Source organism: Callorhinus ursinus, unplaced genomic scaffold (genome assembly GCF_003265705.2).
Source record: "Callorhinus ursinus isolate GAN/ISIS: 27379988/994484 unplaced genomic scaffold, GSC_fseal_2.0 scaffold23, whole genome shotgun sequence".
Taxonomy (NCBI): domain Eukaryota; kingdom Metazoa; phylum Chordata; class Mammalia; order Carnivora; family Otariidae; genus Callorhinus; species Callorhinus ursinus.
In genome coordinates, this window is record NW_027397085.1 from 2,079,292 (window position 1) to 2,097,901 (window position 18,610).

The 18,610-nt window shown below is 34.3% G+C and overlaps 1 protein-coding gene across 3 annotated transcripts in view; it reads left to right on the top strand.

The window, feature by feature from the left end:
• The window catches only part of AP3B1 (adaptor related protein complex 3 subunit beta 1), a 274,921-nt gene that overhangs the window by 143,211 nt on the left and 113,100 nt on the right, over window positions 1-18,610 (top strand). For all 3 annotated transcript variants that reach the window (XM_073905296.1, XM_025892636.2, XM_073905297.1), the window contains exons 14-15: window positions 5,446-5,555; window positions 15,242-15,418. In XM_073905296.1, coding sequence (XP_073761397.1) covers window positions 5,446-5,555; window positions 15,242-15,418 — 287 coding nt within the window. The remainder of the gene's footprint in view (window positions 1-5,445; window positions 5,556-15,241; window positions 15,419-18,610) is intronic.

The window sequence follows — 18,610 nt, forward strand, 5'->3', positions numbered from 1 at the left end:
AAGTTTTTTTGCAGAAACTCATCTAATAATTTTATATTCGATATTAAACTCAATTTAAAAGTCATCAGATTGCAACAGCTTTGTGTTTTTAAGCCAAACAACATCTAAACGTTTTGTAAAACTGGATAGGTGATAACTGGTAAAATGCGTAATCTAGATTTCATACTCTTCTGTGGTAAAGTGTCAGTTATTTCTGTGGTATGGCTTTAGAATAAGTAAAACCATTTGGAGAAAGATTAGTATTAGTCAACTTTCACCTTTATAATAATTTATGTAGAAGATTTTTGTTATATATTTGATTAAAACAGATTCTTTTTAGGAAAATCTCAATAATCTGTGTAAAATCATTGAAATGATTTGTGGAATTCTAAGTATAATTATGTCATATTTAGACATAAGCATATAGGACATAGCAAACATAAGTTGAAACATAAGAAAATTGATTATATTTATATTCTATTTATATTATTTGTATTTTCACTACAGTTACTCTCTTATCCCTAATTATCAATTCCCAAATGTAGGTCTCTTTAGAAAATTATACCATTGTGATAACTACTTCTAATGAAAAAACTAAAACAAAATTTAGCCCAATTAAGAGTGATTTTTTTTTATTTTGAACATAAAATTAGAAACTTTAATCCTGTAAACTCAAGATAATATGATGGATAGAACATTTTTCTACATGCAGTATTAAAACTAAGTGGCAACAAAAATTATCAAGGAAATAGGTTGTTTTTTTTTTAAATATTTGACTGTAGAAGGTAACTAGAGGAGATTAGGATGCTAAATGTCATTCATTTTACCTGTTTCTACTTTCATCCTTTTTGTCTCTATTTCTTTGTCACATTTTAAAATGGGACTTGAAAAACATGTGTTATTTCCTGTATCTTAATAATGATTTTCTATTCAATTATATATGACACATTTCTTGGGAAAATATTTCCAGAACATTAAAGATTATGAACCAAGACTTACCAGGGTAATCATTCTTTTAAAATTTCATTGCATACAAAAAGTACTACAATTAGAATACTCACTAGTTCTTTTAAATACGAAATATATTCAAGGTTTCTGAATTTTAGTTTTTGACCTTTTTTTGCATGTGAAATTTTCAAGTTGTAGATTGTAAAGGAATTATCTCTACTTTAGTTTTGTAATGTATTAATTTCTTGAAAAATTTTTTTTATTGACTTTGATTTAAAAGATGAATATTCTACTCTGGTAGCACTTTGAAGGGAAGAATAGATTGTTTTGTAATTAGGTGATGGGATATTAATATAATCTATATTCACTCTTAAAAGTAGGAAGATTTACTAATTTAAACTCTGATATTTTGATGTTTAGGCTTTTGTTTTTGGTAAGTCAAAACCGTCATTATAACAATGGCTTTTTTTCCTGCAGTTTGAATATTTAGAAACTTAAATTGTATTGTCCAGATTTGGGTTGCATAATCATCACTAGCCTATAGTCTCCGATTCTTTAATTCTTTTTCATATGAGTTATACTTTTGTAGTTTGGAAACCTCATTAAAAGTAGTAAAACAAATAAGGAGAATATTTATATTAAAATCAGTAGCATTAAAGAAGGTAATAATATTTTTAACTTTAAATGGTCAATCCTGACCACATAGCTCCTTTCTTCCATTAAAATATCTGCTCTTAGGAATAGGTATCTAGAATGAGGCCTCAGTTTCTTTAGGATCTTTCTATAGGATCTTTTAAAGCTCTAAGGATCTGTGATTCTTGATTTTATGTCAATACAAATATCTGGTCATCTGTTCAGATAATGTATCTTAAAACCTTAGGGGCAGCATTTAGGCTCCATTGTTTTTTACATATATTTAACACATTGTTTTTAGACCTGTGGTTTTTTTTGTGTGTGTGTTTTTTAAGTTTTAATTGACTTCTCCCTTCTTGACATGGAGAGGACTTTTCTAGGCAGACTTGAAGCTTGCCTAAAATAATTCAATATCACTATCTGAGATTAATTTGACAAATTTTTCAAGGACCTTTATGAGAAATCTGCATTTCATTTGGCTTAGCATAATTTAATTCTCTAAGGTAATTTACTTCAGGTAACATATTAGCAAAATTTGCTTGTCTGAATAACCTTACCGTCTACTGTAAACTAAAAGGATTGGGGCAGAGGACTATTTTTTGTTTCGTTTAGTTTTATATAATTTAGTAAACATTTATTGAGAACTTGAATACATTGGGGTATTTAGTAAATGTTGGGTAGAGGAATAAGATACTCATTCAGCCTAATGAAGAGAGAAGTAATATAAAACAAGTGTGTTATAGTTTTCTGTGTATTGACCACTTACTCTGTTGGGAGCTATCTGCTTGCATGCAGAACTAGACTACCTATGTTTGAACGTTAATGTTACCTTGAATAAATTACACAATCTCCCTGTGCTTCAGATTCTTCATTTGCAAAATGAGGGTAATAGTAGACTGTAGTAACCTTGAAGACATATGCTAAGTGAAATAAATCTGCCACAGAAAGCCAAATACTGAATGATTCCACTTGTGTGAAATATCTAAAATAGTCAAATTCGTAGAATCAGAGAGAGTGGAATGGCAGTAGCCAGGGGTGGTGGAAAAGGGAAATAGGGAATTACTAAACAGCAAAAATAATGTTTCAGTTAAGTTGAATAAGCTCTAAAGATTTGCTGTACAACATTGTACCTATAATCAACAATAATGTGTTGTAACTAAAGTTTGGTAGAGGGTAGATCTCATGTTAAGTGTTCTTACCAAAATAAAGTTAAATTGAAAAAAATAGTAGGCTGTATTTCTTTGAGTAAGGACCCTTAAGTTTTATTAAGGACAAGGAGGAAGTTAGGAAAGGTCCAGAACACAGGATCATTTTGTGCTTCTGGTAGAGCAGCACCACAGTCCTGTGGTCTTTGAAAAAGTGGAGATAGCATAAAGGAAAAGTAGGGTGGAATTACGTGAGGGGATGAGAGGGTACTTGGGGTAAGCAGGATAATGACCCCTGCCAAAGAAGTCCAGTTTCTTATGCCCAGAACCTGTGAATATGCTACCTTCCATGGCAGAAGGGACTTTGCAGATGTGACTAAGATTCTTGAGATGGAGATCAAGAGGGTCCTTTTGAGGGAGGGAGAGATGTCAAGAAAGTCAGATGTCAGAAGCAGAGATTGGAGCGATGCCATTGCAAGATCGGGGCCTTGAGCCAAGCAATGTGGACAACCTGTAGAAGTTGGAAAAGGCAAAGAATGGACTTTTTCCTAGAACCTCCATAGAGAGGTAGCCCTATTGACATCTTGCTTTTAGCCCCATAAGATCTAAGCTGTTAACTTCTGACTCTAGAACTGTAAGATGCTGAATTTATGTTGTTTTAAGCCACTAAGTTTGTGCTAATTTATAACACTAGGAAAGTAATATAGCATCAAAGGATAAATGATGCCAAATATATTTTTCAACTGTAGCCAATTCTGCCTCTCCATGTGTATAATTAAAATTATACAATTTTTTTTCTTGGTCTAGTTTTGCAATAATATATTTTAAAAATAAAAAATTTTATACTATGGATTCTTAAAAGCACACTTACCATATTTTACTTTGCATAGTAATTACTTTTAATTTTTCTTACTAGAGTATAGGTTTGGCAAAGTCAGGATCTTAATCTTTGTTTTCATCAAAGCTCAAAGCAGTGGTCTTTATATAAGTAATAGCTGTACCTCTTAACTTAGAATTTAGAGATGAAATGGTACATTCTGAATTCTGGACAAAGTCATATAATGCTAGTACATTGCTCTTTCTTCATCTTTAAAATAATGAGAATACGGTACCTACCATATGTTACTATAGAAGAGAAAGAAATATTTATGTCATAAACTAAAGCATGGTATAACCATCAATTTGTCATTCTACTGGAGAAAGAGATAATTTGAAACATGTATGTTTAATAATGATTAAAATGATAAAAATTTTACTTGTATTCTTAAAGGGAGCTAGATAAGAAAATATACTTCAAAGAAAAAAATAATAACACAAGTCATGGTATTTCCAGTGTAATATTAAAATAAAACTTTGTAGTCTATGCCAGGGGAATCTCTAATGTCCAGGAAGTCCTATTAATAAAAAAATGTCAAAATGGTAAGTAGAGGTATTGTAGACTTATTTATTTGGCATCAGTAGCATTAATAATTGTTTGTGTAAGATTCATTCCATAAGTTTAGGTGCTCTGACTAATTGGATTACAGTTCTCTGATGGTGCCACGAAAAATGTAACTCTGGACCAGTGATTAGCTACTTCAGTGTGATAACTCAATCTCAGAATCCCAGTTTCAGGATCTGCTTCCTTGGAGCCACTCCCAGGACCAATTATTATATTAGTTAGGGCCCTGGCAAGAATAGATGGCACACTTAAAAGGGATGATTGAAGAGAATTTAATGAAGGAACTATTTATAAGATGTGGGCAGGATTAAGAGAAATCAAGAAGGTATGATATAACATCCTGGGGCTAATAAGCTAGCGACCTGGGAAGCCCCTTTAGCATATCTAGAATTGAAAGGAAGGGGTGTGAGGAGTGGGAGCACTTACCAGACTCAGTAGGCAAGAGCCATTCAGAAGAACTGAAACTATCAGTAGAGGAATGCACACTGCCAGGTCTCGGGAGACCTGGCAGTAGAGAGATCTAGGGTAGCAAATAGTCTGTCCTCCTGCCCCTTGATCTCCTGCTGGGGCTTCCTATCAGCTAACCATAGCTGGAAGCCAGGAACAAGAGAGTTTGGTTGATGCAATCTGCAGAGGTCAGCCTCTAAGGGCACAGAATGAGTCAGGAAAGACAGAGTGGATTCACTGGACAAATGGAGACAATCCAGCACATAAGGCCACTCTTTCTGGCTCTGAAGTCAGTGCTATTTCTATAGTAACACCTTTCTTAGGACTAATGATCCTCAGTACTGTTTTCTGAACATATCACTTAAGGAAATTTTTGGTTTTAGTTTGCTGTTTTCTTTAGAATTGGAAAAAAAGTTATTTAGGTTGTGGTGTTTGATTACCACTATGTAATTGGTAGAAACTAAAGAACCATATGGTAACTATTTGATTACCACTATGTGGTAGGAATCAACTATTTGAAAGCTATAGTTAAAAGCCAAAGACACTTGAACATTATGGCGAGCAGCAAAATCTAACCTCACGTTGCTTTTCTGACTCAAAGAGGCAGTTATTGGAAGGGGATATCAGAAGCTAGGAGGCAACAACAGAAGTTAGAAATTAAAAATTAAAGTATACTCCTCTGCTTAAGACTGTGTTCACCCCCAAAGTTTGGAAATATACTCGTGATTATGGTTTTCACCTAGTTATCTGAGACATGTAGAATATTTTGCTGACTTAAATTCATATTTTACCAAGGATATTGCATTTGAATTGCATTATGCCTATTTAATATGAATAATCTCTCTTTTTCAGAAATAGTTGTTGCTGAAAGTGTGGTTGTTATTAAGAAATTACTGCAAATGCAACCTGTACAACATGGTGAAATTATTAAACATATGGCTAAACTCTTGGACAGTATAACTGTGAGTACCAGTTAAGAGATCTTTCTGAATTTAACTGGATTTTAGTCAATAAATTATAGTGTTGTGGAAATAAATGGACATCTTGAAATATAGTGGCTAAGAGAGCTTAACTGTCTGGATTCACATCCTGGTTCTAAGATTTTACAGTGCTGTGGAAGGGAATTACAAATCTGAAAAAGGGGAAGAATGCAATAAATGCTGCAGTGTTAGATTGGAAATGGAGATATCAGTGTGAACTTCATGGGTTTATAAATTCTAGATGCGTGTGTGTGTGTAAATGCATGTGTGTGTGTGTCTACACACATTTATGTGTACACATACGAATGCATGTGTTGAGTATACAAACCTCTATTTCTTTGAGAGGGTCTGCATGCAGTAATGCCCAATACAAATGAGCACACCTAGTGTCTAGATCTTGTTTTGTTTTTTTTTAATTGAGGTATATAATTTTATACCATAAAACGTACTCATATAATTTTGCAGTTTTTTGTATATTCATAAGGTTGTGCAACCATCACCACTGTGTAATTGCAGTACGTTTTCATCATTCCAATAAAAGAATCCCATGGCTCAAACTGATCCTCCCTTTACTCCAGCCCTTGTCAGCTACTAATCTACTTTGTCTCTGTGGATTTGCTTATTTTGGACATTTCATATAAATGGAATCATCAAATGGTCTTTTGTATCTGGCTTCTTTAACTTAGCATGTTCTCAAGGTTTGTGCATGTTCTAGAATGTAGTAACTGCATTTCTTTTTTTGGTAGACCTTGGTTTTTAAATTTCATTCACCCCTTGAAGGAACCAGGGCTGCTTAGAGAAATGGCTGATTTTAGAACTAGGGCAAGGAAGGAACAAGATGATCTTGGAACATCTTGTTGGGCAAAAATAGCAAGGAGATGCTCACAGAATGATAGAGATGTGTCAAAAAGACACAAAAACCAGCTTGAAGGGGCAACCACTGGCCACTTTGGAAAACAAAATAAATTATAGTAAAAGGATTATGGCCTATTGAATAAAGTAAGAATCTGTTGAGGCCACACTGGAATGAATGAATGGATGGATGAATGAATGAATGAGAAAGGGAAGCTCTTTCTTACAATGCAAAACTAGTAAATGTGGAAGGAATGATGGAATTAGAATATCACCACTTGCAAGCCATCACAATAATAATAGATTGAGGTAAGAATCATTAACAAATGGTAAAAAGTAGGGAGTGAAAGTTGAGTAGTCATAGGATGTTTGTACAGTTTCAAAGTATATCCTCATAAGATACTTAATTACAAAGCATAAATTAATGACTTTTGATTTTTACAATAGGAGAAATCTTGCAGGTGTTACCTGAACCAAATGAACATAGTTTACATTGCCAGCAATGGGATTAAACACCTTCTGATATAATATAGTGAATAGAAGTTAGCATCAGGTCTGTTGAATTCTTGCCAAAAGTGAATGACTTGAATATAATCAAGAAACATGAGACGAACCCAAATGAGAATATACTACAAAATAATTGGTTTGTACTCTTTAAAAATGCCGATATCATGAAATGTAAAGAAAAATTCAGGAACTTTTTCCCATTAAGAGAGTTTAAAAGGATAGGACAACTCTATGCACCACATATTTTTAGATTTTCTTTTGCTCTAATGGATTTGGTAGGATTTGGTAGGGATAATTGGCAAAATCTCACTAAAATCTGTACATTAGGTAATAGTATTGGTTCAGTATTTAAATTCCTAATTTTAAAATCATTTTACTGTAGCAATACAAAGAGCATTCCTTTTATTACAAAGTTTGAATGAAGTATTTTGATGTTTAAGGGTAAGTCTACAACTTTCCTCAATTTAGAAAACAGTGTTTGTGTATATATAGAAAACTAAAGCAAATGTAGTAAAGTGATGACATACGAGGAATCTGGGTGAAGAGTATTCAGAAGTTCTTTTTATTCTTCCAGCTTTTCTAGAAATCTGAAACTGTGTTTAAAAAATTAAATTAAAAAATAAATATTAATCTTTGTCCCACCACTTACCCACTTTGTGCTTTTACATTAAAATCTCCATACTTTTCCCATCTTAAAATGGTGATAGTAAAAAAAAAGCAAAAACAAAAAAACCCTGATATTTTGTACATATTACATTAGTTAATATATATAGTGCTCTTAAGAATATTTCCTGGCACATAGTGGTACTATATAAGTGTCTCCTGTCATTATTATTTAGGTCCTATTTCATTCTCTTTTTCTAATTTTATTTCCTGTTTTCAGACTCCTCAGTCTGTGTCAGTCTGATTTTGACTCCTCACCACTCCACTAACACTGCCTTTTCCAGGGTCATTGACTGTCTTCTTATTAAACACAGTGGATAATTTGCCGTTGATGTCTTTCATGATCTTTTGTTAGCATTTGACTTCACATACTGCTTCTTCCCTTTTGAAACATTCTCCATGGCTTCTTTCTGGTTTTTCCTCAAACTCTTTTCCATTGTGTTTGCCCTTCACTATGTCCGTCCCTTCAATGTTGATTAAAGTTTTTTTTTTTTCTTTGTTGGTTAAAGTTTAAAACTAATGTTCTATAACTAATAGGGTTATAGTTTAGGGGGGAAATACATTATTTTCTTCTTTGAAGATGGCGTAACTACGTATACTCTGAGTCTGTTCAGAGGGATTATATTTGTGTGGTTTAAGGCAAGGTTTGGAGCCTGCATCAGGACCAATATTTAATATCTCTGGTGGCAAAATTTTCTTTCCCTGGGGGTGTTAGTAAAGTTTGCAGGGCAGTTATATGTGTATCTTAAAGCTAAGAATAAGACTCACAGGAGTCTGTTAACATCTGAGCTCCCACCAAGTCTCTCACTAGAGTTCCTTTGTCTTTATATCTACTCTTATTATTGATTCTAATTATCAAAGCCAGGACTTCTCAGAGACTGTGTATGAGAGGTGTAGGTATTAAGAGAGTACATTTGGTATTAGCAGACTTAGGAAGCTTAAAATCATACCAACTGTCTTTCCTGACCACAGTGGTATGAAGCTGGAAATCAACAATAAGAGGAAAGTGAAAAGGTGTACAAATAGGGTTGTTAAAGAGGAAGTTAAAAGAAAAGAATTATCTTGAAATAAGTGAAAATGAAAATACAACACATCAAATATTATGGTATGCAGCAAAAGCAGTTTTGAGAGGAAAATTTATAGCAATAAACACACATATTAAGTAATTAGAAAGATCTCAAAGAACGACCTAACTTTACATCTCAAAGAACTAGATTTAATTAAAACTCAAACCCAGCAGGAGGAGGAAAATAAGAAGGAACACAGCAGAAATAAATGAAATAGAGACCAGAAAAGTAATAGAAAGGATCAATAAAACTAAGAGCTGGTTCTCTGAAAAGATAAGCGAAACTGACAAACCTCTAACTAGACTAAGGGAGAGAAAGAATAAATAAATAAAATCGGAAATGAAAGAGGAGACATTACAATTGATACTACAGAAATATATAGAATTTTAAGAGACTACTATAAACAATTATATGCGAACAAATTACACAATCTAGAAGAAATGGATGCCATTTCTAGAAACACAAAGCCTACCAAGAGTAGAATTCTACCAAACATTTAAAGAAAGAATTAACACCAGTCCTCCTCAAACTCTTCCAAAATAATGAGCAGGAAGGAACACTTCCAAACCCATTCTGCAAGACCAACATTACTTTGATACCAAAAGCAAATAGGATACCACAAGAAAAAAAACTGTAGACCAATATCTCTGATGAATATAGATGGAAAAAATTTCAGCAAAATATTAGCAAACTGAATTCAAGAACGCTTTAAAAGGATTATACACCATGACCAAATGGGATTTTTCCTTTGGATGCAAAGATGGTTCACTCTACACAAATCAGTAAAATCAGTACATCACTAATAAGATGAAAGACAAAAATCACATGATTATCTGAATAGAGTTAGGAAAAAGCATTTGACAAAATACAACATCCTTTCATGATAAAACCCTTAACAAATTGGTTGTAGAAGGAACATACCTCAACATAAGGGCTATTTATGACATACCTACAGCTAACATTATACTCAGTGGGAAAAAATAGAAAACGTTTCCCCTGAGATCAGGAGCAATGCAAGGATATGATACAGGTTGATACGATCCTATATGTAGAAAATCCCAAGAGTTAGTCAAAATACTGTGGGAATTAATCAGTGATTTCAGTTACGAGGCATGATAAAAATTAAAGGGAGATTCAAATAATTATAAGAAAACTATGCAGGCATATAGCAAAAATTTGAAATTTTGGAGAATTAAAAGGTGATGAGTTGTTACTGTTTACTTAATGTATCTGAGGAAGTTGAAGTGCTTGAAGTGGGACAAGGAAGAAAAATGCAAGATAGTTTGTGATGCACAATCCTAAAAATGATTAGGGAATGGAGGTACAAGTTACTCCAGAAGAAGGTGGTGAGGATATAACTGACAGGGGAGTGACTGAATCCCTAGAATCCGTTTCCTCCAAATATTCAAGAGAGCTATTTACTTAATCGTAATAGACATGTGGAAAAGGAAACAGGCCTTTTTATTGTGACCAAGCACTTGATGACTCTTAAATGTGGGTAAGTGATTGATTCTAAAATGGGAGGCTAAGCCCGAGAGCCTGAAATGAAACCTTTTTTTCCTGAATCTCTGTATATTTCACCCTATATCCAGAGGTAGTATCTTAAACCAGTGCTGTTTAGAAAGAGCCAATCTGGATAGTGTCAGAGGACAAAAGAACACTTGAGCATGTTTTCTCTTAGTGCATAAGCTGCTTTATCAGGGTAGAATCCTGGGCTCATCTACCCTCCAGGAGGGGTAACAAAAATGATAGCCAGATCTCTTTCCACTCTGGCCATCTTATCCATAGAACAAGAGATCTAAGGAGGTGGGGAAATGCCCCACATGCATGCATGCAGGAATTGTCAAGAGAAAGGCCTAGACCTCTTCTGAAAAGGCTGGCTCTTGGAAGATCTGCAGAAGGCCATAAAGGAGCCATTGTACACTGTGGCAGAAGAACTGGGCCAAAGAAGTAATCCTTCATTTGATTAATGAGTAAATGAGGCCTACGGATGTGAAGTTATTTGTCTCCATGATATACATGATCAATCTAGGACCAGAACCAGTCTTCTTGCCTTGCTGGCTGGTATTTTTCCTAGTACAGCACACTCATTTTGTCTCTGTCCAGTGGCCATGGTGAACTCTGGATTCAGACTTGGACTTCCAGTCTTAGTTCCACCACCAACAAGCTAGCTGTAAGATGTTGGGCAAGTTTCTTAACCCCTTTGTGCCCCAGTTTCCTCATATATCAAATGGGAATAATGGTAGAGCCTACTTTCTCAGGACTTTGTGTTATATAATAGACTGAGAGAGAAAACAGGTCAAGTCTTAAAACAGTGCCAGGCATATTGTAAGAACTCAGTAGATGTTAGTTATGTAATTTTTTTAAAAAAGGAACTTAGATTTTTTTATATTCAAGATTTTGATTCCATTTGTTATTTATGAAGTGGCATAGTTGAAAATATGAGAACTAAAATTTAAATTAATTCTACTTTTTAAATTCAGATTAGATAAGATATATCTGTGTTGGTAGTACAGTCAACTTATATATTTTGATTGTGACTATTTTATCCTTTGGACTATACTTCATGTGTAGTAAAGACCTCTTTTAAAGCAAAGTTTTTCCAGAATAAAATGCATGCTACATTAAGATTGCTCCATTAGAGTTTCATATAATGTTTTATGGGACAGATAAGGATTTACTATCATAAGAGAATAATTAAAGGATGTTATTTTGTGAAGACTACTGAGTAATACTAAAATAGTACTTTATGTACTCCTTGCCCTGGTGCCCCACTGAATGCCTGCCTTTTCGCAAGGTAACTACCCTTGCCCTGCTGCCCCCACTTAATTCATGCTAAAGTGTTAATGCATATTGAGTCCAGATACAGAATATTGGATCTGATTTGCTAGTTGTGTGCAGTTGATTTAGATGTTGACTGATTTTGCCTTTGACAAATTTAAATAAATAAAATTGATGTTGTTGTAGGATTTATTTTAGGTGTTGCATTGTGCAGTGGCTAGTGTTGAAACACAATAGCTTTGGGTGCCTGGGTGGCTTTGGTTAAGTGACTGCCTTCGGCTCAGGTCATGATCCTGGAGTCCGGGATCGAGTCCCACATCGGGCTTCCTGCTCAGCGGGGAGTCTGCTTCTCCCTCTGACCCTCTTCCCTCTCGTGCTTTCTATCTGTCATTCTCTCTCTCTCAAATAAATAAAATCTTTAAAAAAAAAAAAAAGAAAGAAACACAATAGCTTTTACATTGAACTGCTTAGAGAGTGATCTCTAAAATCTTCCTAGATGTCTTTCTATAACTGCTGTGGTCAGCTAGGAATCATATTTTTTTGCAGGCAAGTTAATGGGTTAAAAGACAATGAAACCGCCTTCTTGTAGAAGGTTTAAAAAGTGCACTTAAAACCACTTGATCAGGGCATTTAGAATAAAGAATCAAAGTCATTTACAATTCAGCTTGTCTTTCAAAATACTGAAAAGCAGAGGTTCATAATAAAAGTATGTCTTATACATATGTATGTTATTTGTATATGTGTATTATTAGTTTGGTTTTAGTTCAGTGGTCCTGTTTATTCTGTGATTGAAAAGACCATGGAGAACAAAAAGTGACTAATTTTCTGATTTGCTCTTTTTTCATTTGCTTTAAATCTTTGAAAGAGTGATACTATGAATCATAGTATCAGTGGTGTACAAATGGGAGTCTTGTAACTTAATTGGGAAAGAAAGGTAGGGCTGGAATCTGAAAATCTTGATTCTGGTTGCAGTCAAACACAAAAACACTGGGTTTGGGGCGCCTGGGTGGCTCAGTCATTAAGCGTCTGCCTTTGGCTCAGGTCATGATCCCAGGGTCCTGGGATCGAGCCCCACATCAGGCTCCCTGATCCGGGGGAAGCCTGCTTCTCCCTCTCCCACTCCCACTGCTTGTGTTCCCTCTCTCGCTATGTCTCTCTGTGTCAAATAAATAAAATCTTTAAAAACAAAAACAAAAACACTGGTTTGTCAGTTTCCTAAGCTTTTTAATAAATTGCCATCATCAAGAATTTGGTATAAATACATTTTATATTGATATTATTTCTTGTTGTGGAGAAGTTTTCTGAAGTTTTTTTTTTATGTTTACTTGGAAATTTTATTACCTCAGTTCTAGAATCTCTGAATATCACCCTGTCCACCACCACCACCATTTTGAGATTTTCATTGTGAGCATTAGAATTTATTGATTTTCATTTTTTCTCAGAGTTGTATTTTAAATGTATGCATTATGAATGTTTAGAGTGTTTAAATATTGTTATTTTAATCTTTGTATATTAATGAGTAGGAATATAAGCAATAAACAATCTCTTAAAACTTTTTGAGATTGTCTTCTTAATTGCAAAAAAGAATTATAACTCTGTTACCAGAAGAAAATTACTTAAAGTAGGATCATAGGTTGGAATATGTCCTAGAATTCTAAATTTTATACCAGTAGTATATAATAAAATATTTAAGAAAAGTAAATCTAGCATAACCAAAATCTGAGGTTGTGCATATATTCTTATTTAGAGGTACCTTTCATGAAGGCAGGCAACTTGAATTGCTTCATGCTAGAAAATTTAATGTACCACTCAATTACTATTCTTTAGCCCAATTTAAAATAATAGATTGGGAGTAAGGTTTTAATGCAGTGTAACCTTTGGAACATTAGAAATAACCTTTTTCTTTCCACAATCAGTGTACAGTAAGGATATCAGTTTTATCATACTTCATGAATACACATAATAACATTTATTATTATATGAATATTTATACTTAGTAAACTTATTACATGAATACAGTGATTCCTTTTACTAAACTTACTCTAATATTAATTTAAAGATAATGCTATTGTCATAATTTTTGAAAATATATACTTTGATTTTAAAGCTTTCAGATGACCTCATTTTGCTTCTGGTGAAACACCCAACTTAGGAGTGTCTTAATAATTTTATGCTATTTCATAAAATGGGTGTTTTGAAAGAATTTGAGGTGGTGGATATTGTGATAAAATTTTAGCTGTGCAAAGGTCCTTATTCTCACTTTCTTCTTTAACAGTTATGCCCTATATAGCTGTGAAACAGTAGTGAAAATATTAGGACTTTATTTGAGGAATTGGAAAGGATTTCATAAAAAGACTATTATCTCTTCTTGTGATGCTTCCTTTTAACGATAGTCATTGGCTTTTTCATTTATTATAAAAAGCAGATTTTCTATAGTAGGTGAAAATGTTCACAAAAACTAATTTACATACCCCTTCAAATCTCTTTTGGAGTAAGAGAGGATACAAATAGTAATAAAACTAATTTGCATACTCTAAAATGTTGGTCTTAATGGTGCTGATGGAAGGTTTCCAATTTGTAGCAAAGCAATTTTTAAAAAAAAACAAATTATATTGAAATGTACTTTATTAAAAAATATAATGCCAAAATACCACATATTGGACACATTTATCTTATCCCTGTTTCTTTTGTTGATGACCAAATAATAGACCAGGATTCATGATTTTGTAAGTAGACTTTGATGATCTTGTCAGTTTTATACATCCCCAGTACTGTAGGTGCAAATATATAGAGGACAGTAAGAGTTTTAATTTGGAATCATAGTCTTTAATGAATCTATTCCTTTTTTTCTATTATCCAGGGGATTCTCAAAACATGGTTTGCAGACCTCCCATCTTAGAAATCATCTGTGATGCTTCATAAAATGTAAATTCCTGGGCCCCACGACAGAGCTACTGTCTTGGACCTGATACCAAAACCCTGTAGGTTTAGTAAGAATTCTAGATGATTTTTTATGGGCATTGAGGTTTATTAACCAGAGCCCTAGAGCAGAAGTCAGCAAACCTTTTCTGAAATTGCTAGATAGTGAATATTTTCAGCTTTATGGTCTTTGATGCAACAATAGTTGGCACCTGAACAGTGCAGGGGTTAGGGGTGCCAACCCCCTTCCTCCTACAATCAGAAATCCAGGTTTAACTTTGACTCCCCAAAAACTTAACTGCTCATAGCCTACTGTTGACCAAAAGCCTTACCAATAACATATACAGTTGATTAACACATACTTTGTATGTTACATGTATTACATACCGAGTTCTTATAAGCTAGAGAATAGAAAATGTTACGAAAATCATAAGGAAGAGAAAATACGTTTACAGTATTATACTGTATTTATTGAAAAAAATCCAAAATAAAGACCCACTGCAGTTCAAACCTGTATTGTTCAAGGTTCGACTGTAATTACCTCTGCTATTGTAGGGCAAAAGCAACACCAGTAATGCATAAACAAATGTGAATGGACTTGCACATCTATGGTAGAATCAAGATTCTAGACAAATGGTTTTTTTCTCTATGAATCTTTTCTAAGGCGCATTATCTCTGAAATCAGTTTTAGTGATAATTCCTGGGTGTTTATTTTTTGATAACTAAAGAAAATCCATAACTAAAAGTACACTTCCTGGATATACATGTTACATGAATGGATATAAAACCTTTATTATATTTAGAGCCTTTTCTATGTTATCATCAAGGAGGGAGTGTGATTATCTTATTTGTGACTATATAATCTGCTTCTAATATTAGGTTCCTGTGGCTAGAGCAAGTATTCTTTGGCTAATTGGAGAAAACTGTGAACGAGTTCCTAAGATAGCCCCTGATGTTTTGAGGAAGATGGCTAAAAGTTTCACTAGTGAAGATGATCTGGTAAAACTGCAGATTTTAAATCTGGGAGCAAAATTGTATTTAACCAACTCCAAACAGGTAAGAATCTAAACCTTAGTCTACCTATGTGACACTTGCTTTCCTCTTTACTCTGATGAAGCAGCTAAAGTCTATTCATGCATTAGTCTGTCCACTCAACGATCACTAAGTGTCGGTTTCCTTAAGGTTCTGTATTAGAAGGTAGTGGTGCAGAGAAATGACATTCTGGTCTAGGAGGGTAGAAAAACAACAATGAAATAGTATGCGGTAACCGCTGTAATAGAAGTATTAAGATACAGTGGAACTTCGGAGGAGAAAGTTGTTGAAAGTCTGAAGTAGGATGAGGTGAGAGATGAAAGTTTTGTGAAGGATAAGACTTTTTTTAAAAAGATTTTATTTATTTATTTGAGAGAGAGCGAGCATGTGGGGTGGGGGGCAGAAGGAGAGGGAGAAGCAGGCTTCCTGCTGAGCAGGGAGTCTGAGGTGGGGCTTGATCCCAAGACCCTGGGATCACGACTTGAGCAGAAGGCAGTGCTTAACCGACTGAGCCACCCAGCATCCCTAGAATAGGAAAAGAGGAGAGCAGTGAGAGTCATGAAACAGCTATGTTTTGTTTTTTTTTAAAGATTTTATTTATTTATTTGAGATAGAGAGAATGAGAGATAGAGGGCACGAGAGGGAAGAGAGTCAGAGGGAGAAGCCGACTCCCCGCTGAGCAGGGAGCCTGATGCAGGACTCAATCCCGGGACTCCAGGATCATGACCTGAGCCGAAGGCAGCCGCTTAACCGACTGAGCCACCCAGGCGCCCGAAACAGCTATGTTTGTTGTGAGTTTCTTGTTTATTGATAAAAACAGCATGTTAGCCTGACACTCTAAATCCATGTAGTATTGTGAAAGTCATTATAACACCTAGAATTGGGTACTCTAAATGTATTTAGCTTCTAGGTTATTATAAAATTAATACAAAATTAGAATCTTAATCTAGACCAAAAGTAGTTAGTCTTACACAACTAAATGAAGGTTCTGTTTTTGGCCCTCTTTGTAGCTATAAAGAAACAATAATGGAAAATAGTTTGTGATATCTTTTGAATATGAAGACAACATAGCTTGCACTCAGACATTTTTTTCTTGAGCTGTATTATTAAATGAAGTTTTGGAGCTCAGCTTCTGAAGTGTTCTATTGTATATTTTAGAATGATACTTCTAGATAACCACAAATTGACTTCACCACCAACTGGTGAAAGCATAATGATGTTCAGAAAATATACCAAGTTTTCATATAACTCATTGTTTTTTAAATGCTTAAATATAAAAATAGGTGAGTGGCAGTGTCTATAGAGTTGTGCTCCATTCTCCAGTTTCTCGTTTCTCAAGAAAAAGGGTTTTGAAAGAATTGGTAAAATAAGCATTAAAGAGTAATTTTTATCACCATCAACTTGACAGCGTTTTTAAGTTGTATGGTTCATATCTGTTGGATATGAGACAGAGACATAAATGATTTACTTGACCTAAATGTAAAAAATTGTTTTCTGTACTTAGGTACTTTAGCCATCTTTAAAACTGGATTAAGGAGACCAAGCCACAGTGCTCAGGGACTGGTTTGCCATGAAGTCCTGATACTTATTTGTAGATCTGAATTCCCTATGGTTTAGATACCTCAGTGAGCATTCCAGAATTGTTAATGAATTATTTAGTTATTGGGACCTGAGATCTAAATTAATTTTTATAAGATTTAGCACATTGTGTTCATTTGTTTGCTTGAGGAATAATTGAGTAATGAACTTCTTTAATACCTTGAAATATTTTTACCTGATATGAAAACTAATTTAAAAATAAGTCAACAGTCTGCTTTCAGTATATCGAGTTAATCCCTACTGAACTGACCCTCCCATAGAGAACAACTATAAACTTTGGAAAAAATAAATAATAACTGTCCAAAGTCTCAGAGGAGTAAAGAAAAGCAGGAAGATTCTGGAGGGGAATTAACACTTGGAAGAAGGGAGTGGCATAGAGTAAATTTCCCCACTTTTATGGCTTTTATCCAGAGGAACAGGCTACAATTGGCACTCTGCACAGGGGCTAAAACTCCAAAAGGAAACCTAAGTCCTTCTGGCCTGAAGAAGTAGAGAACACAGTTCAGGAAAATGATAGATATTAGAAAATTAGGGAAGAATTCCATAAGGGAATGAGCCATATCGTGGAGCCTCAAGATCTGTGAATAACTGCTCAGGTCTCTGGCCGACCCCTGAACCACACATGGTTAGGTGGATTCAGAGCAGCACAGCTTAGAATAAAGATCTGAACTGAAATTTGAGCCACACCAAAGAGACAAAGTTTGCACTTTGAACTCAACCATGTTAATTGTGTGCTAAAATAAATAAATAAAAATCAGTACTCTCAGGGCACCTGGGTGGCTCTGACGGTTAAACATCAGACTCTCCATTTTGGCTCAGGTCATAATATCAGGGTCCTTTGATTGAGCCCCGCGTAGGGCTCTGCACTCAGCGGAGAGTCTGCTTGAGATTTTCTTCCCCCCCCCCCCGCTTGCTCTCTTAGGTGCACTCTCTCTCTCTCTCTCTCAAATAAATAAATAAATTAAAAAAAAAAATCAATACTCAAAGAGTGTGATAATGTCCAAGGCCTCTAAAATACAACATTCATAATGTGCAAAATACAATTCAAAATTATTCTATATAAGAAGAACCATAATGGGAAGTTATTGTTTAAAGGATATGGAGTTTCAATTTATGAATATAAAAATTTTTGGAGATGGATGATGGTATTGGCTGTACAACACTGTGCTTAAACTGCACACCTGAAAATGGTTAAGATGGCAAATGTTATGTGTTTTATCACACACACATAAAAACAAAACACCAGGAAAATATCAGTTTTCAAGAAAATTGAAAGAAACAACAGAAACCAACTCTGAGGCGATCCAGATGTTGGAATTTGTGAATAAACACTTTGAAGCAGCTTTTTATAACTGGAGCCAGCAATATAAAGGAAGATATATCCACAATGGACAAAAAGATAAGAATTGTCGGAGAAATAGAAATTATAAAGAAGAATCAAATGGAAGTATTCTAGAACTGAAAAATATGGTACCTAAAAAAAAAATCAACATCTTGTTTATCATTTGTATTATATATTCTTTAACATTTTAATATTTTTCTTTTTGGATATACATATATAAAACTGCTTCATACAGTGGTTATTTCAGATGGAAATTCGTATTTGGAAAGCAATTT